General features: G+C 38.6%; 1 protein-coding gene across 1 annotated transcript; it reads left to right on the top strand.

Annotated features, from left to right (window-relative positions):
• The first annotated feature begins 1,052 nt into the window (after window positions 1-1,052).
• On the top strand, window positions 1,053-21,736 carry LOC101849316 (serine/threonine-protein kinase Nek11). Its single transcript, XM_005105675.3, has 15 exons — window positions 1,053-1,197; window positions 3,637-3,852; window positions 5,070-5,235; window positions 6,711-6,859; window positions 7,453-7,614; window positions 8,368-8,517; window positions 9,193-9,271; window positions 10,081-10,175; window positions 10,785-10,958; window positions 12,940-13,015; window positions 13,514-13,625; window positions 18,771-19,058; window positions 19,653-19,850; window positions 20,304-20,385; window positions 20,926-21,736. The coding sequence occupies exons 2-15, from the start codon at window positions 3,710-3,712 to the stop codon at window positions 21,122-21,124; spliced, it is 2,073 nt and encodes a 690-aa protein (XP_005105732.1). The 5' UTR covers window positions 1,053-1,197; window positions 3,637-3,709; the 3' UTR covers window positions 21,125-21,736.
• The last annotated feature ends 43 nt before the right edge of the window (window positions 21,737-21,779 follow it).

The following is a 21,779-nucleotide window of genomic DNA, read 5'->3' as shown; positions in this document are numbered from 1 at the left end:
AGTTGGGTTGTTGTTGTTTTTTTTTGGGGGGGAGGGTGTGTTTGTTTGGGTTGTTATTGTTGTTGTTGTTGTTGTTGTTGTTAATGTTGTTGTTGTTGTTGTTGTTGTTTTAGTTTAGTTTAGTTTTGTTTTTGTTGTTGTTTGGTTGTTGTTGTTGTTTGGTTGTTGTCGTTGTTTTTGGTTGTTGTTGTTTTTTTGTTTGTTGGTTGTTGTTGGGGTTTTTTTTGGTTGTTTTTTTTTTGGGGGGGGGGGGGCACAAAATAAATTAGCTCCCTTTTAAATAATCTGAAAACTGACATAACAAAACAATATCGTTAAATAACATTCCACCTAATACTTTCCAACTCTAGCTTCAGATTTAAATCTGGGTTTGAAACCGAACAGCATAATAATAATAACAGCATTTTTTCTCGAATATCCTTCATTTTCTTATTAAATTGGTTACGGTACATGTAGGACAATAACATAAAGGTGACATGTTGAGTAGACGATGTATTAAATTTGGGCTGACAGTAGTAGGCCTACTGTCGTAAAGATTTTTTTTTAAATTGTTGAAGAACAGTTTAATTGTCGCCGTTTTTTCTGTTTCTGCTTAGCATTTGTCACTATTTAAGCTGTTAAAATTTAAAAAATGAACCCGTTTCTGATTGCATAATCTGCATAACCATCAAATTTATTGCAACAGAAACTTTTAGTGCTCATGAATAAAATAACTACAAAACCAATCCTGACATTCCCAACAGTATCCCCCCCCCCCCCCCCTTTTCCCTCCCCCAATAAACCAACAATCTCTAATGCCTGCCAAGACCGATGGCAACCGGACTTGGCGGATTCATACTTTCCGCTTCCCAAACTAATGAACGAATTATCATAAAAGGTTCTTGAAAGAAACGAAAAAAGAAACTAAGTCGTAAAACTTGTTTCAGGTAACTTGTTTATTTCCTTTTGAAGTTTAGCTCTACTCAGGTCAATTTTCTAAAAACATAAGTCTGTTTGGTAAAATGAACTATTTTTTCTGGCTTTTTACAATGTCCAATATTTTAGGGCCGTCTTCGCATTATATTTGAACGACATCACCCATGTCGCGGGGTAACAATGGACGCTACTCTGTTGGAACAAGTCGCCGCAGGGAGACCTGAGAAATGGTGATTTTCTCCGCACTAGCCAAACACTGACAACGCTGAGGAATTGCGATACGTGAGAAATACCTTTAAATAGTTTGTAGATATTTGTGACCATTGTTTCTTTGCGGTTTTTTTTTTTATCCTGGTTGATCATCCCCGCACAGATAGTGACAGTTGGCGTTGGCCGAGATTTTTTTCTTATCGGTCGCCTTCGCTTCGAGTTGCTGCAGCAGTATGAGGCCTATAATCTCTTTCGACTCCGACAAGATCCTGTTCTCTTCGTCAAGGGCCTCAGGGTTTAGATCTAGCCTTGAAATGTTTTTGTTTTCCCTTTCAAGACAATCCACAGCTAACTTTTTATAGCTATTTAGTTTTAAATGTTTATTAGATCTATTTGTTTTAGGGCACCTCTATTCTCACCCGGTGGGCGTTCATCGTTATAGCCTAGGCCAACCAGTGAAGCGTTCACCCTGAACCACAGAATTCTACGCTGTGATGACAGAATTATAGAATTCTGTGCTGTGTACAAACATTCTAGAGATCTATTACTACTGTTAGTGTTAGCCTAAAAGCGTGCAATTTTGTCTGTGGGCAGTGGAGAGAGAGAAAGAGAGAGAGAGAGGAGTAGCGCGAGAACTTCCGGGCAAAACAAAATGACGACCCGCGTAGTTCGGCTCGATTCGGAAAGTTAAATAGCCGTAGCATCTTTGTAGACACCCAAATTAATTTATTTTTGTTTTTTAACATCATTTTTAAACTTTGTTTTAGTCCACACCGATAGACAGAAGTAGGCCTATTCAGAGAGGGGAGGAGTAGATCTTGCGAGAACTTCCGGGCAAAACAAAATGGCGACCCGCGTAGTTCGGCTCGATTCGAAAAGTGAAATAGCCATAGCATCTTTGAAGACGATCAAATTAGCTTACTTTTGTGCTATAACGTAATTTTTTCTTGGCTTTTATCAATTTGATCATCCACACCGATAGACAGTATTCCAAAATGAGGAAAAACAGGTCTTGTTTCACACCGGGTGAGAATAGCCTACGCTGGCAAGTCTCACCCGGGGTGAGAGGTAGATCGTATTTTTATTCTCACCCTGGGTGAGAATAGCCACTTCCTTTGTTTTATCATATTCATAATAAGTATAGATCTAGTCCAGATCTAGTATAGTCTTTAGTCTCTAGTATAGAGTCATGGCTAGGCCCTAGGCCAAGGTTTCCTAGCCCCACCAACCTAAACCCAAACCTCTAACTGTGTGTGTGTGTGTTGCATATGTACTTGTGTGTGTGTGTGTGTGTGTGTGTATGTTAGAGTGAGTGAAAGATTTTGTAAAGTTTTTGTAAAGTGTTTTACGCCGCTCGCAACTGCATAAGGTCATATGAGCGCGCGGGACACACCTAATATTTTCAGTTGGTAGGAAATTTTTAATTTTGCCCGGGTGGCGGCGGAAGCCTACTAGAGCTCTTATTGATTTTAGACCACCAAGGAATCTTTAACGTGCGCAACTTGCTCACGGGCCCTCCGAGATTTTTTGCCCTTGTCCGAGAAGGCTAGGTGCAGATCTTTCCAACCCGAAGATCAGGGGTGTGGCAGAAAGACAGCAGTGAGGAGAAGCCAAGGAGTAGCAGTAGAAAGGCTGCAGAAAGAGTCAGGAGCGCAGGAGGGGGCAAAGGAGGTGAGGGGGTGGGGGCAGAAAGTGAAAATGAAAGCAGACAACAGAACATTGCTAGAGAGCAGGAAAGGAGGTGAAAGGAGACATTTTTAGAGAAGAAAATTTTTCGGTCGCTACCCGGATTCAAACCCGTGACCTTTGAATGAGAGGCCGACACCTTAACCTCTAGGCCACGAGAGCCCCCTTGAGTGAAAGAAAGAGTGAGTCTGTGTGTGTGTATATATATATATGTGTATGTGTGAGAGGGAGAGAGAGAGAGAGAGAGAGAGAGAGAGAGAGAGAGAGAGAGAGAGAGAGAGAGAGAGAGAGAGAGAGAGAGAGAGAGAGAGAAAGAGAGTCTCTAAATGCATGAGTGAAAGAGAGAAAAGTGTGAGAGAGAGACGGAACACTTTTCACTGAAAATAAGTAGTATGCATACACAACACAAATTTTTAACGTCCATGCTCTATTATTAATACTTTACATATGATAACTTTATTTTCTGTAACAGTGGTTGTAGTGTTTTATGTTGAAAAAATAACAGACTTGACTGGCATTTGGGAATGTCCAAAATTTCTTTATTGATAGCTCATGGATAGGCTAGAGCAGCTAGAGTTATTGAATAACAGTTTACAAGAAGTCAGGAGTCGGAGTTCCTCTGGTAATTGGAGGATTAGGCTTGCAATAAGTTTTTCTCTCATTATTGTGAAACAGACAGATGTATTGTAGAAGCAGAAGTTCGATTAACGTCAATATATCTCTGACTAAGTTCTTGTTTCCCTTTGTTCCCCTTAACTTAATTCTGGTTTTTGTCATTCATCTTTACTTTTATTTTTAATTGTTTGTTTGGGTTGTTTTTTTCAGGTTAATCCAATACACTCTGAGCAAGCAAAACAAATTTTCAATGAAGCAAAGTATTGCACAGTGAAGATACATAATGGCTCCGAGCAGACCCACAAAAGACAGAGAGTCGAAGGAGGCAAGGGTACTTGCAAACAGATACGAGATTGTAAAGAAACTTGGGAGTGGCAATTTTGGAACAGCGTTCTTGTGTAAAGACAGAAAGTGCAATAATGAATTGTGAGTATATATCCTTAGTACTGTATCCAGAAAAGTGTACAACTCTTTCATGTGTCTGTTTTTATCTTGGTAAAGGAAGGATCTCGCCTTGTACAATTAATTTGTCTCTTTTGGATTTCGATTTTGTGGAGAAAGTGTCTGTGGCACACCCAAGTGTGGTGTGATTTTTAAAGATGCTTCTGAAATACTATGCCTCTGCCACGTTTCTCTTCTGAAGACTGATCATAAAGCTTTACCTCTTCATGACAAAGGGTCTGTTCGGATTTCACCGGGTACAGTTTTGGATCCCCTGGGACACAGAGTAACACTAGATTAAGTCATCAGTTTCCTATAATTAGACCCAGTATGCAAATACCACAGTCAAACCTGTGTAAAACAGCCACCCATTGTCAAGGAGAAAAGTGGCCGTATAACACAGGTGGCCGTCTTAGGCTGGACTGATCAAAATGAAGAAACGAAACCATTCTCCACTGAGGTAGAAACCGGGGCTGATCTTAGGCTTAAAACTGCCATAAGGCTAATTCAAAAGGGTTTTTGTTTTCTTTTGAAAAAAGGGGTTGGGTAGTGTAAGAAAGGGATTTTTTGTTGTTGTTTTGTTAGTTTGGTTTTTGTTTTGCTTTCTTTTTGTAGCTTATTTTGTGCCAGAGTAAAATAAAAAGTAAGACGATGAAGACCGAGTGCCATGATAAAACAAACACACAGGTCGCCACCACTCGGAGAACAAGCAATGCTTCTGTCGCTGCTTCAGGTCAATGTCCATTGTTACTTTGTTTAGATTGGGTAAAGAAAACAGTGACCAGTCACCTCACACACGATTTGTGTATGAGTTGTGGGCGGGGCTTATAGGTTATGACAGATCTCGCTTCCCTCACCAGCAGTTGAACATTTATTGTTAGGCCTACCCATTGGTCGATTTGGGTAAACATTCATTGGAGGGACTAACAATAACGACAGGTGAATGCATTATGACGCCCGTCCACAGCGTGAGGGGCTGATTCAAAATATATAACAAAGCATCGGGCAATGAGTGACCATAAGTGTGAAATAATAATATTCTAAACAGAAGTCAGAAAAAGTGTCATTTTCAGGATGTGAGGTTGATAAATGAGCCCAAAGAAGTTACGAATGTCATAGGTATGACTGCTTATCAAAGGATGATGTGTAAAGCTATGTTTCTTATTCTGTAACCATGTACCAATGAACACTTTTCCTTCCAGCAAAGTCCTGAAAGAGATCTCAGTTGGAGATCTACAGCCAGATGAAACAGTGGATGCCATGCATGAAGCTAGGCTGCTCTCTAAGCTAGATCACCCTGGTATAGTCAAATTTCATGACAGCTTTATTGATGGGGAATTTTTTTGCATCGTCACAGAATATTGTGAGGTAAGTGTTGCTGTTATTTGTGAGGCAGCGTGGTGGAATCAGGCTCTCGTCAATTTTTGGGCATGTAGAGTTATTGGCATCATCTTAAAACTTGTTCACTTGTCTTTATTTGGATGAAAAATAATTCAATTTATCTTGAATACAAGTCGAGATATTTGCAAATGAAGGAAGTGGGGGTCACCTGTTTTCAGAGGTAAAATATGTGAGAAAATGGCCGCTGAAGATTAGTTATTTCCTTAGCTTAAGAGTCCGTGGTATCTGCAAAGTTACATTTTTTGTGCCTTTAATCAACGTTTTTAAGAAAAATTCTCACGGAAATGAGTTCTTTAAAGGGCATGAAAGGTGTTGAGCCAAAAAACAAAAATTTGATAAAAATTCACAAACTAGCGAAAAAATGCAAGTTTCTTCACTTTGATTATTTTGACGAGAGCCTGATTCCACCACGCTGCCTCACATTTTTGTTTTGTGTAAGAATATCGATAACTATAAGTGCACAATATATGAAGACCTGAGAACAACACCAAGGTCAAGTCATGTTTAGATGATTTCGTGGAAATGAGCAAATACCTCATTCGTGAAATACATTCTAGTAAGTTCCGATTAGAGGGCTTAAACAGACTTTTTACTGGAATTGACCTGCTGTTGCATTTAGGGTTCGCATCATTGAACAAGAATTGCTTGATGTATGAACAGAATAGTGCTTCGTCAGTGCTACTTATAGATAGCCCTTTGTCGTCGCTTTCGAATGATATGCAGAACTCATTTTTAAGAAATGTGACTTAATATTGTTGTTGTTCTCAGGTCTTCATATGTAGGTTTGGTTTTGAAAATTTGTTGCTTTTCTGACTTGAGAATTATGTCTGGGTGCACCATCAGCCCAGTTAATCATGTTTTGCAGGACTACAAATGTGTGAAAGACTCAGGTTTATAAATCAGTGACTGATCATTCTTGAACTTGTGCTGTTTGGGTAGTTTTATTGGTTTCTCTTCCACTTTGCCAAATTTGGAGGCTATTTTTATTATAATCTTAGTATTTATATCACCTGTAATATGTGTGAAAATTTACACTTCACTGATTCCTCAGAAGAATGCTCTGACAGTCTGTATAGTTGATTTTTTTAGTGTGCTTCTTAATTAAGTATTGCCTTTGCTTTTAATAGATAGCATTTGTATAGCGCATATCCCCGCTCAACAGCAGGCTCTATGCGCTTTACACTATATTATTACCCCAGCAGACCATAGAACACTCCGAAACATTCTCAGCTTCCCAGGAAGCATACAGTGCAAGCAGCTGATAAAACGCTCAAGCACTAACAAACTGACAAGATCTTTCGCTGTCTATAGTGTTTTAGTGTTGGGAACTTTGGGAAAAAAGTGATTGCCTATTTATTTCATGGGGTTGGGTTTATTTTTTAAAAGCAATTGTTGAGTTCTTTCCTACATGGATCTTCATTGTTTCCTTTCTGTTGTAATAGGGTGGAGATCTGGACCATAAAATAACAGAGTACAAGAAGAAAGGAAAGTCTTTTGATGAGAAAACTGTTCTCAATTGGACCATACAGCTCATCCTGGCGGTTCAGTACATGCACAGCCGACGAGTTCTCCACAGGGATCTTAAGACGAGGTAAATCTTTCTTATCTTTACCTGTTCTTTCAAATTTAAGGATTCATCTGATCACATTTAAAGTCAAAATTTTGAGTTGAAAATGTCTGTTTGATAGTTGTCACTTCATGAACAAATCATACGGTATTCGCCTTTAGTGTTATTTTGAACACTTTTATGCTGATGCATTTAACTTTTTACCTCCGGCAAGCTGTTCCCAGCAGCTCACGGTTGGAACCGCTGTGTCGGTCTCCTTTACAAGGATTTCATTCATTAGATGAAGAACTATCGAAATAGGTTCTCTTGATTTAATTTAATGACCAATTTAGTGACGTAGTAGGCCTATATGTCAATTTTAGATTTTGTACCGAAAGAGGGCCCAGGCATAGTGGGTTTACCCTGTTTGGAGGTAAAGAGTTAAAGTACATGAGCTAGATGTTATTGATAATTAGGTTTTTTATTTCAGTTTAGCTTCAATTGTATTTTACTTAGCTCCAATAAGAAATCAATTTTAAGCTTTTGAAACTGTGAACACTTGACTAAATGACAAGTACTTTACCTTTCCACTTTTAAAGTATTCATTTGAAAAACTCATTCTATCCCTTGTTGCCTAGGAATATCTTCATCCGGAACAATATGATGAAGATTGGAGATTTTGGTATCTCTCGCATCTTGATGGGCACCATGGACATGGCCTCTACTTTTACTGGGACTCCGTACTACATGAGCCCGGAGGTGCTCAAACATGAAGGCTACAATTCAAAGTCAGATGTCTGGTATGTGCCTCCCAATGGTTTGTCTCAAGATACTCTTTCTGAAAGGAAATAATTGAAAAGTATATTTTTCTTAATGGTATAAAGGGGTAGTTTATTCAAACAGAGGTGCTGATTTTCCAGATAACCAGATTTCTAAAATGATCTGAACTTTGCCTAACTCCATAATACAAGATGTAATACAATACAATCCGCAAATTTTGAGTCCTTGCATTTGCTTTCCATGAGATTGGAAAGTTCTGGATTTTTCTTTCTTAATCAGGTGGCATCTCCATTTAAGTTGAGAGTATGGCCTGAGTACATGTCATCTCCGTCATTGATAGTTGGTTATAATATAGTCACTTTAGTTTATTTGTTTGCCAGCCTTTGTTTGCCTCATCTATGAATTCCTTTGATTGCCTCTTTGTAGGAGGGTAAACATTTAGTTCGGAAAATAGGGTTAGATTTGTGAATAGGCTATGGTTTTATTGGATCTTAGTATTTTGTTATGATTGTCCAGTGCGATTGACAAATGACACAGTATTACTCCTTTAGCTTAAAGGTTAGTTGGTGCTCCTTTGTTGTCAGTTCCTTCTTTTTCTTTTCAGTGTAATCATTGTCTTAAACCTGTTTGCAGCAAAGCATAATCAAGACACCATACTATCAACTTCCTTTCAACAAGCCAAGGTATGAGAGTATCAAAGGCTTGTTGGTAGTGATGCCAGCTCAGATGAGTCTATGTACTCTCTTTGATTGTTCCTACGCTATCTGTTTCAGGTCTATTGGATGTATCATGTACGAGTTATGCACCTTGGAGCATGCCTTCATTGGGCAAGGCCTCATGGCAGTCATGTACAAAATTGTGGAAAAAGAGCCTCCTGATTTGCCAAAGAAGTATTCCAAAGATATTGATGATGTGTTCAAAAAGTGAGTAATAATTTCTCCTCTCCACAACACTGACATCTTTCATAATTGCAATGCGCACACATTGTACCTGCATTGGCAATGCATATTTGTTTATAGTATATTATTGTATGTCAATAGCAGCTTTGGTAATTGTTTCCTCATTTTTAAAGATAAGTACTAAGCGGTAAGTTGTTCTTCAGTGGTCAAGAAGATTGTTGTGCATGATATTATGAAAGGTGCATAAAATTAATAACCTTCTGATATGCAAACAATCCAATAAATCTGGGGATAGATGATAGATGATCACAGCTAAGGGAATATGAAAATTCAATACCTGTCTCAAGACGAAAGACAAACACTTAGCTATAATAGCTCATATGCAACACGTCAAGTAACTCAAGATCATACTGAAAAATGCAGGGCATCAATCCTTCCTTTGCATTTAGCACTAACAGCATCCTGTTCACATTTGCCTAGCTGGCCAAGTGTGCTATCATCATGGGACATTTTTAAAAAGTTGGACAGACTCGTGCAAACTTTATTGTCTGTTACTAGAGAATAATAGGTCATTAGAGTAATAGAAAAAGGAAAATAGCACTGTAACAGAACATATGTTAGTATATTATTCTTTTTATTGGGTTTAACTTTTTGTAAAATGGAATGTGATAGTTCTGTTTTCTGTGATCCTGTATTTAGAATGCTCATCAAAGATCCAGAAAAGCGCCCCTCTGCGACAGAAGTCACCAAATTTCCTCACGTGGCTCGCCACATGGCTGTAAGTAACTTGCGTAGAATAAGACTGATTTGCTCATTATGTTTTTTAATGATTCAGCACGCAACACCGCTCACAGCGGCTGACCGTCTCCTATGTTTCTTATATCTATTGCTCCCTTTTCTTGGCATCTCTTTCCCCCCGTCTTTTTTGCTGACTGCTTATTATTTTTCAACCCGTTTTTCTGGTTTCAGTGAATAGAATTTTGTATTCTGAATATTTCTGTATGACACACAGAGGGTTTTATCAAATTTAGATATTTCGATATTAATTTTTTGTGAGACTACTTGTGATGTCACGAAGCGGGCACAAATTATTTGCGTCAGGAGTCAAATTAAATGCGGCCTGAATCAGTTAAACTGCCATTTTTTGTTTCTCTTTATCTTTAGAATAATGGGATGGGAACAGATCTTAAAACACTAAGGTGTACGCACCATAGTATTTGGTCTTTGTTTCTTGGTTTTGATTGTTTTGTTGTTTTTTAAATTAGTTTTGTTGTTTTTTAAATTTGTTTTGTATAAGAGGTATAGTCAAAACTGACCGACAGGATCACCCATTGTTGAGGAGAAAAGTGGACATCTTAGACAGGTGGTCCTCTTGGACAGTGTCATTATAATTTCAAATCAGGAAAGTAATGTTGATAAATGCGTACGAATGCTATTTTTACGCTTTTATTTCTAAAGTGCCCTAAAACAGCGTGCCGTCAAACGTTGTTGAAGAACCCAAATGTGCATGCTCAATGTAACCTGGAGAAATGTAGCTGCTATGTTGCTTCATGCTCTCTCCAACTCAACAACTCCTCTCTCTTACAGAAAATGAAAGATCTCCTGACTGATGAGTACAAAACGAAGCACAATATCAACCCAGAAACTGCTGACAAAGAAGCAAGTGAACTGGCTGTGCTGCTGTAAGTTTACTCTCAAAATAATTTGTTCTGAGTTGTGCTGATAGAAAATTTAGATGCTGCAATGTTATTATTCTAACTAAAAGGGGCCATTTCTGTCTTCAGGCATGCCATTATCTCAGTTGGTGTCAAGCAAGACTACCTTGCATACAAAAATATTTGAATAAGTTGCCCAACATTTGCATCTTTGGATTTATGTTGATTGTCTTGGGGAGTTTCCAAGGCTCTGTATGCTGTGCTGTCAGAGGTGGATGTGCAATTTGAATGTCCAACTTCTTTAATATTCTTTCAGTATCAAAAATGGGTATTTAGCCCATATTATTGTTACAATTGTACCCTTCTGGTCTTGATAAGAATTTGCAGATTGCAGAGTTTGGAGGTTCAAGATAAGTCTTCAATCGCTCTCCATTATTATATATTGTCTGTACAAAGACTAAAAAACAACAACTTGAAAATAAAATATAATTGCTTCTTGAGTAGGACTCGAAATTGATTATAAACCCTAAATTGATAGCAATCATTACCAAATCATCATTCCACAATTAATCTGATTTTGTAGGTTGTATTTTAATAATCTTGACTTGCTGAAGAATCGAATACTTTTTGTGACAGACGTGAGAAGTCCCGCTTAGATGACCTTCGAAGCACCGTTGAGAAATCAAGTGAAGAAGAGGACTCTGACCAGCACAGCTATCAGGCTGCTGCCAAACCACCAAAGTTAACTGCAAGAGAGAGGATGAGGCTGAAGAAGATGCAAGAAGCCGACAAAAGAGCTCAGGATTTGAAGTAAGATTTTTCTCATCCTTGCATAGCAGGGTAAAACTTTACTTTTGTGTTTTACCAGAGTGATATGTACACTTTGTCACAAAGTATACTATATATGTCTTAGTTTTCAAGTCCCAGGCCAAATTCTTTAAGATTCAACCTCCAGAGAGGATACGTTATATTAAAAATATTTTGTGACTCGTGTATATATATATATATATATATATATATATATATATATATATATACAGTAGCCTCCGCCTAAACCCACACCATACAAAAGCGTGCTCTGCTCAAACAAACGCTTTCGTCATCTGACTGGTTTTATACTATATAATTTAGAGTACAAATGCATGGTCTCTCCCTCTAAATGCATGCTCCGATCCGTGAAACGCACCGACAGGTTAGGCTTGACAAAGGGAAATTTACACTGCAATCTGCACAGCTTGCATAAGACAAGCCTAGAAAACTGGATATTTGATGAGAACGCCCCTCAAGCCAATCAAAGAGAGTGATGGACAGTATTTTCACACCCAACTTTCTCCAGACACATAGGTCTAGGGCTGGTCAGTCAAATGTTAAGGGGGGGGGGGGGATTGGGGGACTGAAATGTTTTTTGATTGGTCACTGTAAATGCATCTTTGAGAGAAGGTTTCTGACTGGTGTTTGGGTGACTGCATGTAATGTTTAGTTGGACATAGGCCTGATGGGCAACACGCATGAATGCCGTAAAAAGCTCGACAGGCCTCTATAGGATTTAAGATTAGCCAAGTATGCCTAATCAGCTGCGCTCGAAAAACTTATAACGTACTTGTTCAATGAGTCACGAGAGTAATGTTTCTCTGAATATAGAGACCTATGATTCTGATGTCGTCCATGAACTTACGGTCGGGGGTGGTCGCTTGGAACACTATGTGGCTGGGCTGTCATCTCTATGACTATGACTATCTCCAACAGTTTCCTCTTAGGTTGTCTGTTCCCGACGTTTTACAGTGCATATTCATTACATTGAGTCTGTCTTTCTCTCCCCCCAATTCAGCGCCTTTGTATTCTTAACCGAAGTTGGGGAATCCCTCACAGTCACGTGATGTCACATTATCGGCCCAAAGTGACCCCCACCCCACAGGGAGGTCACTAAAATATCAAGGCAATGAAATGACTGCGGCCCTTCCTCCCTTTACAAAGGTTCATGTAAACGCTTACTCCCTGTAGACACATGCTAAGGAGCCCTCACAAGCACCGTGCGTTTATGCGGAGACTATTGAGGTGTTCTATGCCCTCATAATTTGCTTGAAATATGCTTTTTTCTAGTGTTCTTGTAAATGTGTTTTTTTCAAAAGTCTGTAAAGAGTGTTAAATTACAGGCTTTTCAGAACAGAAAGAAAATGAAAAAATACTGCTATCCATCCCCAAGGGGACAATGAGTTGCAACGGCTCATGCAATTTATAATGAAATAATTCATAGGTGAAGTAATACTCACTATCTTATGAAGACTGGCAATATTACCAAATAATGCATTGCTAGTAGTCACAATGCAGCACCCTGTTTTCTCAAGGACACACTCGATGATCACCCACTTGAAATTTTTACCTGGTTAAGTGTACTTAACAGCTGGTCATTAAACTCATTTTTTTTCAAAATTGGATTTTTTCTTTTTTACTGATAGTACTATGACTTATATGGTTTTTTTTAGAACAAAACAGTATTGATGGACAATCTTGTACCAAGGTCTTAGGGGATTTATAATTATCATTGGTTTTGTAGTGACTTCGGTTTCCTTAAATGCTAATGATGAGCTACTACTTTTTCAAATGAGCCTCTATTCTCTTTCGTTTCGAAAAATATCAACCTTCAATTTGTAGAATTATGACTATAAATGTAGATATTTCATATACATGCATTGTCTTGCTAATACTGAACAAATGAAAAGAATGGAAAAGCATGAAGTTTCAGCTTGATCCTTTATCCATACAAATCATAAGGACTGTTGCATTTTCACAGGAAAGCCACGAAGATCCAGTTGGTTGAGAACACTGAGCGGAGGGAAAAAATTAAAACCAATTTTGAAAAAACCACGGTCAGTATGTCCTGTTGAACGTTTTGTCAATAGCCTTTACTTAGATTGCCTCGGCTACCTAAGATTGCCTCGGCTACCTAAGTCAATGCTTGCCAGTTCAAGTAAATTGGATTACTATCAATTCTTGAACCAATGTTACATGGTCTTGTCTCATCTTTTATTTATTTCCCTTGTTTAAAGTGTATGAATGACATTCCTTTTTCAGAAATTGACAGATGGTGCAAATTTTTCACTTTACTGTTACAACTTTAACTGATCTCAACAGTGTTACTTTTCTAAGGCTTGAATAATGGACATATGGTCCTATGAAAACATGAATGTATTTTTTGTAAGAATTCATTTATAACTCTGAAAAAAATTGTTTGTCAAAAATGAATATATTCAAACTTTTTGTTTGTTCAAAATGAAAAAAAATTCTTTTTTTGATGCTTCATTCGACAAATTAATTTTAACAGTATTTCTACTGCTGCTTGTTTATGATTGTTCTTTCTGTGACAGCTGCCAGCGTGGAAAGGAGGCTACGGGGAAGGAACTCTGCTGAAGGAGGCCATCACTGTGAGAGATCCACGGCTGGGTCACCTCTCTCCCAGGGAGTACGGTACACTGCCAGGTGATTGTTATAATACAGTGCAGCTTCTCTATAACGACCTTTGATATAACGAGATCCTCTGTATAGTGACATGGTGCCCAGGTCTCGATTTTTCTTGGATATCATTAGTAATATTTTTGGTTGCCTCTCTATAACGACATTTTTATCTGGTCCTAAGGATGTTGTTACAGAGAGGCTGCACTGTATGTCATTGATTGGAGGAATACAGAAAGTAGATTTGGCATAGAAACAGGACAAGCAATATTTTTTAAAGCTCTGTTTTGAAATTCAGCAGTGGAGTCATGAGCTAAAAAATGTCAGTCATTTGAAAGGAGAAAACTCAAGTCCCTTACTCCAAGCTGAGAAGAAATATTCCAGAACGGACAATAACATTTCTTTCAAACCTGTGACTGGACAATTTGCCAGCTGACTCAGCTGCAGTTAGAGATGATCTCGAAACTGAAGCAGCAAATGGCGAAATTAAACAAATCAGGAAACTTGAGGTTTTATCATTGACTGAGACACAAAGAATGAAATCTTTGTGGATGACAGATGAAATTACTTTCTTGAGTGTCTGGATCAGGAAAGTGTTATGAAGCAAGGTGTCAGGCTCACTCCTCTTCCAGCCTGTTAAGCTGTAAGTTAGGCCTGGGCAGAAACCGAATAAATTATTCGAATAACCGAATACGAGCCCAAAACTAGGTCTCCGGTTAATTTTTCCAAAAACTAGGTACCTAGTTTCTGATTCGTTTTTTTTTGCTATTGATTCGCTTTGAGAAGCGGAAGAGTGACGTGCCCTTGGCGTTGCACAGAGGGTGTGGGACGGAGGAAAAAGGAGGGGGTGGGCGGGGAGCTGGTTTGGGGGGGGGGGGGGGGAGAGACTTCCGTGACAGCGAGAGTTCAAAGGACCGAAAGACTTGTTGTTTTGAGCCGCGATCTCTGACTACGTCACACGCAGCAGAGTTGCGGGGTGACTATTGTAATTGATATTAACCCCTGTAACTCAGTGCAATGACTTCAATTTTTCTTGTCTAAAAAAGGGTTCTTTATAACAAACATTAAGCCCCCCCTCCAAACACACACACCCACACACACACACACACACACACACACACACACACACACACACACACACACACACAAATGCACACACACACATACACATACACACACTCACACACACAAATACACACACACATACACATACACACACACACACACACACACACACACACACAAATGCACACACACACACACACACACACACACACACACACACACACACACACACACACACACACACACACCTTTTCCACCCCTAAAACACTCCATCAAAGCCAATTTAACTTTCCATTGTTGTTGTTTTTCTATCATTGTTCAATGTTATTGTTGACCTAAGAGAGCCGCGTTCGTCTATAAGCTTGCTTTCCTCCGTAAGGTCTTTAATAACCTAATGAACAGTAGACCTATTATCTTACTGATAATATGATTTTTGACTATACCAAACTCCCTCTCAATGTTTCTCATCAAAAGAGTTAAAACTGAATCTCTTCGGTGTTATGAAGACTTAGATTTAAATTTTTACAAAAAACAACAGAGCGGGGAGGGGGAGGGAAGGGAGTACGATGACGTAGGCTAACGTCACATCCGCTCGCATCGGCCGTCGACCTTTGCCTAGTAAAGTCAGCCTACAGATTTACGTCACCAAAGCCCCCCCCCCCTCTCTCTCTCTCTCTCTCTCTCTCTCTCTCTCTCTCTGTCTCTCTCTGTCTCTCTGTCTCTCGTCTCTCCTCTCTCTCTCTCTCTCTCTCTCCCTCTCTGTTTTTCTCTCTTTCTTTCTCCGTGCCCCCCCCCCCCCCTCTCTTTCTCCCCCTCTCCCTTTTTTCAATTAAAATAGATAACCTAGCGTTGTCAATTAGTTTTAAGTGTTTGGAAATGAAATTAATGTACTATGGAAGAAGAACAGCCCCCAAACTTTTCATGTTTTACATTCAAATTTTTAGTAGATCTATGCCAAACAAAAGTTTCCGATAAAGTCGGAGGTAAAAATCACTACAACAAATGAATATATCTTATTCCTACTTTGGCCAATAGATGTGTGAAAGGCAGTTTTGTAAGTCAGAAACATGTTTTATCTATGGCGAGAAGGAGAAGTATACCAAAACGGTTATGACGTCAAAAGCGAGTTCAATTTTATTCGTTTTCAAACAGAGTCAGCTAATGAATCGTTTTCAAACCGAGTCAGCTAATGAATCGTTTTCAAACCGAGTCAGCTAATGAATCGTTTTGAAACCGAGTCAGCTAATGAATCGTTTTGAAACCGAGTTAGCTAATGAATCGGTTTGAAACCGAGTCAGCTAATGAATCGTTTTCAAACCGAGTCAGCTAATGAATCGGTTTGAAACCGAGTCAGCTAATGAATCGTTTTGAAACCGAGTTAGCTAATGAATCGGTTTGAAACCGAGTCAGCTAATGAATCGTTTTCAAACCGAGTCAGCTAATGAATCGGTTTGAAACCGAGTCAGCTAATGAATCGTTTTGGAATGGAGTTAGTTCACTCGGTGCTGAGGGGGATGACCTATCAAGACTGCCCTTTGACAGTCCGCTACTACACGATGCACAACGAACAGCAGTGCCAAATTCAGTTTCGTGCTCAAAAGAATATTTTCCAGAAGTGATTTTCCCCCCTCTTCATCTTCATAGATCACGTTTGCCACTTCAGACTATAAATAAAATGACTACTAGATTCCATTTCCTGCAATCAGATTTTATGTTAAATAGCTTTGATAGTAGATCTAGTTTTGTTGGAAAGGAGTTTATCAGTTGGTTGGAGCAGAAACACGACACCGCATATTATCAAAACAAAGAAAAAAACTGTTTTAAAAGGGAGGCTGCTAAAGTGATAGCTTGGAAATATAGTAAGGGCAGTGGAAGAACCGTCGGTGAAATCCAACAATAAGCCCCCCCCAACCGTCCCGCGCGAAAAACGATTCATTTATTCGGTTATTCGGATTTTTATAGAAACAGGTACCTAGTTATTCGGTTTTTTGAAAAGCGAATATTGCCCAGGCCTACTGTAAGTCACTTTACTTCACGATACATACCTTGGGGATGTCAGTTGCAACATTTGTGTTATTGTAACCTGTCTACTGGTGACTGTAGACAGACTGAAGTTTCTTCTGGCTGTGGTAAAATTTGGTACCTGGTATTACAATTTTTCACTTTTTAAGAATTAGACTCAATAGTTTGGAGGTCCAAGTATGATGAGAAAAAACATTTGGTTACGACGTGTTGGAAGCAGGCACTCATCAATTTTGGGGTACATGGAGTTATTGATACCATTATAAAGCTTGTCCCTTTGTCTTGTTTGTGATAGAGAAAATTACCCTTCTATCTTAACTGATTCCGTCCATGATTTTTTCAGGCTCTGGACAGAGTTATTTTTCCCTGCTCAGTTTTAGACCTGGGGTGCATCTATTTAACGCATTACTGTGAAGCTCTAAGTCACTCTAATATGTATTGTCATATACCAAACTGACAGGAATAAATAGAAAAATCTGTTTATATCAATAACAATGACCTATAATAAAATCTGTTTGTATTACAATTTCCTTCTGACAAAAACGAATAAGAAAAAAAATTGCGCAACAGCTCTTAGAAAATTTCGACTTACCGCATTTTCTCAGCTCTACAAGTCCTTATAATTCATAGGAATCAACACAACATTGTAGCGATATCACCCTAGCACACATTTATGCAAGAATTTCACAAATTTAGTTGAATATCTTTCTTTGAAGAGCCTTTTTATTATACCAGGCTCTGTGTTGTTTACCCTTAGATCTAGCCTACATCGCAACAACAAAACAACGATTTTTGCAAGAATTTCGCGGAGTTTCGATCGATATTGGCGCTCAGAGATTGAGGTCAGGTTTGTTTACAAGTTCTACTTCCTTTCGACAACTTAAAAAGTAGGAACTATGTTAAAAAGTGCACCTTTGTTTCGGATTTCGTTGAGCCGATCACAGCGGCCGAATGGACGCAGCGGAAAAACTCAGAGCCGCTGTCAGCGGCCGAATGGACGGAATCAGTTAAAATAGAAGTTGAGATATTTGCTATTGAAGGAGGTGGGGGTCGCCTGATTTCAGAGATAAATTTAGCTAGAAAGTGGCAGCGAAAGTGTGATGTTATCCATAGCTTGAGAGACCTTGGAAACAAATAATTTACATTTTTTGTGCCTTTTATCAACTTTTTTCATTGAATCTTCACAGAAATGTGTTTTCAATAGATAACAGGTGTTGCACCAAAATACACAAAAAATTTTTTTATGGAAAACCTGCAAAAAAATGATTATTTCTCTGATTTCGTTATTTTGACGAGTGTCTGATTTCACCATGCTGCCTCACATAATAGGTTAAGAGAAAATAGGCATAAAAAACTCTGCTCCTTTATTTAGGAACTGTTGCAGTCATTGCTACCAAAACAGTTACCTAGGTGTTTATATCATTGAGATCAACTATAGAGAACAGATTTACTCCTGCTGCAGTTGGTTCTGTACCCGTTACAAACCAACCAAGGGCTATCTGTGGATGAGCTCAGTTGATAGCATGCTGGGCTCATGTTGATGACCATTTTTTGAATTCTCACATGGATGTTCTTAAACCTTTGTGTGTGTGTGTGTATGTATGTGTGCTTATGTGTATGTTTGTATTTTTGTATTGCCATATTGGTATGTATTTATGTTTTGTGTTGCAGAAGGATTTGAAAGCATAAAAACATTTTCCCATAGAGAATCAATAAAATATGTATGTTGTCACTGCGCTAGCAAAACGGCACATGTCGTTACCGCTACTTTTGAGATTAAGGGGACGGAAAACGATTTATTTAGACTGTTATTAATTTATCGTCTAATGATGGCAAAACTTGTCATGCTTGTTTCCTTTGTGACTGCCAGTGCATATTTGTTTTGATTTTATCGAAAGATAGAAAAAGTACCACGAAATGAAATAATAGGTTAGCTGCATTTTGGCACAATTCTTGAGTTAGGCCATTTTGCTAGCGCAATGATGACATGTATGTCTGTTCTGATCTTGTACTTCTACCAGCTAAATCAGTCGGAAAAATACTGATAAGGAAGACCATCCTCTTTTTCTTCTCCTTATTGGTCAGATCATCATTACCATGGTTACGACAGTTCAGATGAAGAAGAGATGACTGTGAAACACTCAACCATGTATCGGAGAAATTCTGATCGCTCTGGACCAAAGAGCAACACAGTTGGCAGTGATTACCTGAAGCGGTCACAGTCACAAAAGTCTCCTCGCACACTAACCGACAGGTCAATGAACTCACTCAGTATGACTGTTCAGCCTCCACATGGCGATGAGCGACCTATCACTCCGATGAGAGACCTTATGGTTTATGACAGGGAACATTCTTCTCTGGATTTTAAGGATGGTAAGGATAAGAAAGTGTTCTCCTCTCTCTGTTCTTCCTCTCTTTGTCTCTCTCTCTCTCTCTATCCCTGTCTGTCTGTCTCTTTCTTTCTCTCCATGCCCCTTCCTCCCACCCTCCCTCCATCCTTCTCTCACCTCACCCCCCCACCCCTCTCTCTCTCTTTCTCTCCTCTCTTTCTTTCTTTCGCTCTGTCTCTCTCACTCTCCCTCTCTCTCATCCCTGTTAGTGTTACATTTGCTCTCAAATGCACGCACACACATACATGCAGTTGTTTGAGTGTTTATAAAAACTTTCAGTGATGTACATACCTATGCAGATTATTTGGACGATAGAGATGAACAGCACTTTGTTTCAATTTTAACTCTCATCTCTTGATACTCTCATCTATTAATTTTGACTGCCTTTATAAAGGGTAGTGGGCAAAAAAACCCAATGAATTGTATGGACGATGACATCTAATGATAGATAGCATGTTATAGTATGTAGTATGAGTATGAGTAGATGATTCAAATTTCAAATTATTTAGGAAAATAGTGATTAGTCTCACAATTTGTTTATTTCTTTTTTTTTTTTTTTTTTTTTTATTTTCCATAGGTATTCCTGAGACCCCAGATCTTGCCAACACTTTTTATGAGCAGTTCAATGAATTTGATGACGATGCGGATGTGGTTGTCGGAGGTGGTGCAAACGACAGTGATGAGGCGGAGGGAACTCTTGTCGATGACCCCGGTCAGAAAGAGGAGGAGGACTTTATCAATTATCTGGAGAGAGCTCTTGACAAAGATGAAGCCGGTGAGGACTTTTAGGACTTTTTCCCCCCACTTTTTAAGTCTTTGGAAAATAAAGAAGAACAGAGGGGATATTCATTAGAAGCCTGTGATAGTTTGTTCGAAGCATAATGGGATGGGAACTTCAATGTGTTTTTGTTGGGTATGTTTTCTGTCGCTTTTTCAGATTTTTATAAAGTAAGCCTATATATTATGATGTAGTTTTAAGGTAAAGATTTTAAGGTGGTGCACTTTTTTACAATGTGTTTTAGACTCTCTTGAGTCTTTAAGTTGGCAGGCTTTATTTTTAGATGGTGACAGAAATCTGGTGGTGTACTCAAGAGATGTCATCTTGTTGAATGCTCTTTGCAACCACCAAATTTCCAGGTAATTTTTTTTTTCTGTCACAAGTATTGTGTATTGCTTTGTATCCCTCTTCCTTTTCAACTATGACTCTTATGATGTTTCATGTCCTCAGAGTCGACAACAGTGAGTGATGACTCGGTGCTGGGAGCATTTGGGCCTCATGCCAGGGAGACAAAAATAAAAAATCTTAAAGGGTAAGTTGTGGATATTGGAGGTGAAGATAGAGTTGTTCCTTACAATCATTTTAACAACTCATCTAAATTTTTACGATACACACAGATGTTAATCCCTAGTAGGACATTCTGGAGTTCTAAGATCTCCCAAGATCTTTTTTTTTCACGACCACTTTACTCTATGAGCTAGTAATGAGCTGCAGTAATAACTTTCTGTGTAGTCTTTCAACATGAATGCATTCCAGAGCCATGTACAGTGTACCGCCTATAGGTCTTTAAATTTATCAGGGGCACATTATTATATAAATATATTTTCTTATACTAAAATAAACACTTTAAGGTGAAGACTTCCTTCAATGCAATTGACACGCTGTTCTTATGTCAAGTTGCCTCTTTTTATCATGTTTTCTGATGTTGCCATTATTGAATTGGTCCAGCAGCTTTTTCTCTTTGGCTAGTTCCGTGTTGTGATATTTTACAGATCTGTAACACTTTAGCCTTTAAAGGTCCCAACATTGAATATAAAAGAAACAAACAGCTTTCCTTCTCTTACCCCCTCAGAGAGTGTGTCAAGATCATGGGAGAGGAGGAATTTCAGAAGGCGTACAACTATCTGCGCTCGGCTCGGACTTCTCAAGATGGGAAAGAGAAGAGTGAGAAGGAGATTATGGATGGGCTGAGGAAATACGTGAAAAACCCATCAGATTGCTTCATGGTGGACCAGCTGTTGTTTCTAGAAGAGCAAGCAAAGCTTAGCTAATCATAACCTTAACGAAGTGTGTCAAGTTGCCATTTTCTTAGTTAATGGTTGCTTTTGCCGCACTGACTCAAAATATGAATGAAGACTGTGTGAGCAAGGAGGTAACTGTGCTGTAAATCTTTATGGCTTGCTGTTTTAGTATAATGTTATGAAGCTTCATAGCGAGTATTAATAAATTCCCAAGACTGGCAGTTACATGAGTTGTAGAGCTAAGGAAAGGGTGGATTGATGTAAATTCATGGACCTGACATATACACTTATGGTTTTGAGAGAACGATGTATTATATTATTTAGACGGAAATCTTACAAAGATTTATATATAGGAAGAAGTGTAGTTAGTAGCTATTAGTAAATGGAATAATAACCATACCAACCATTTGAAAATGGCCAGTAGGTTTGGGTTTTTTAATTATTATAAAAACATTTAGACTTATTGAACACTGTACTTTAGCTCAATACTATCATAGCACAATTATTGTAACCTTTCCATTAATAGAATATACAGATGTCAATATTGTCAAAGGATTGGGAAGTATATTCATGGGAATAATTTTTTTTAACCCTATCGGTACGTCGTGTTTTACTCTCGTATCCATACGACTTGGGGAACTCAGTGCCACCACTTTCCAAAGAGGAAATTTACTTGTTAATCTGA

Source organism: Aplysia californica, unplaced genomic scaffold (genome assembly GCF_000002075.1).
Source record: "Aplysia californica isolate F4 #8 unplaced genomic scaffold, AplCal3.0 scaffold00485, whole genome shotgun sequence".
Taxonomy (NCBI): domain Eukaryota; kingdom Metazoa; phylum Mollusca; class Gastropoda; order Aplysiida; family Aplysiidae; genus Aplysia; species Aplysia californica.
The sequence above is the reverse complement of the archived record's forward strand: the minus strand, read 5'-3'. Positions and strand labels throughout refer to the sequence as shown.

Coding starts and splice junctions, on each gene's coding strand:
- LOC101849316 (XM_005105675.3), top strand. CDS start 3,710: ATGGCTCCGAGCAGACCCACAAAAGACAGAGAGTCGAAGGAGGCAAGG. Junction 3,853..5,069: donor AGAAAGTGCAATAATGAATT/GTGAGTATATAT, acceptor TTTTCCTTCCAG/CAAAGTCCTGAAAGAGATCT. Junction 8,518..9,192: donor ATTGATGATGTGTTCAAAAA/GTGAGTAATAAT, acceptor TCCTGTATTTAG/AATGCTCATCAAAGATCCAG.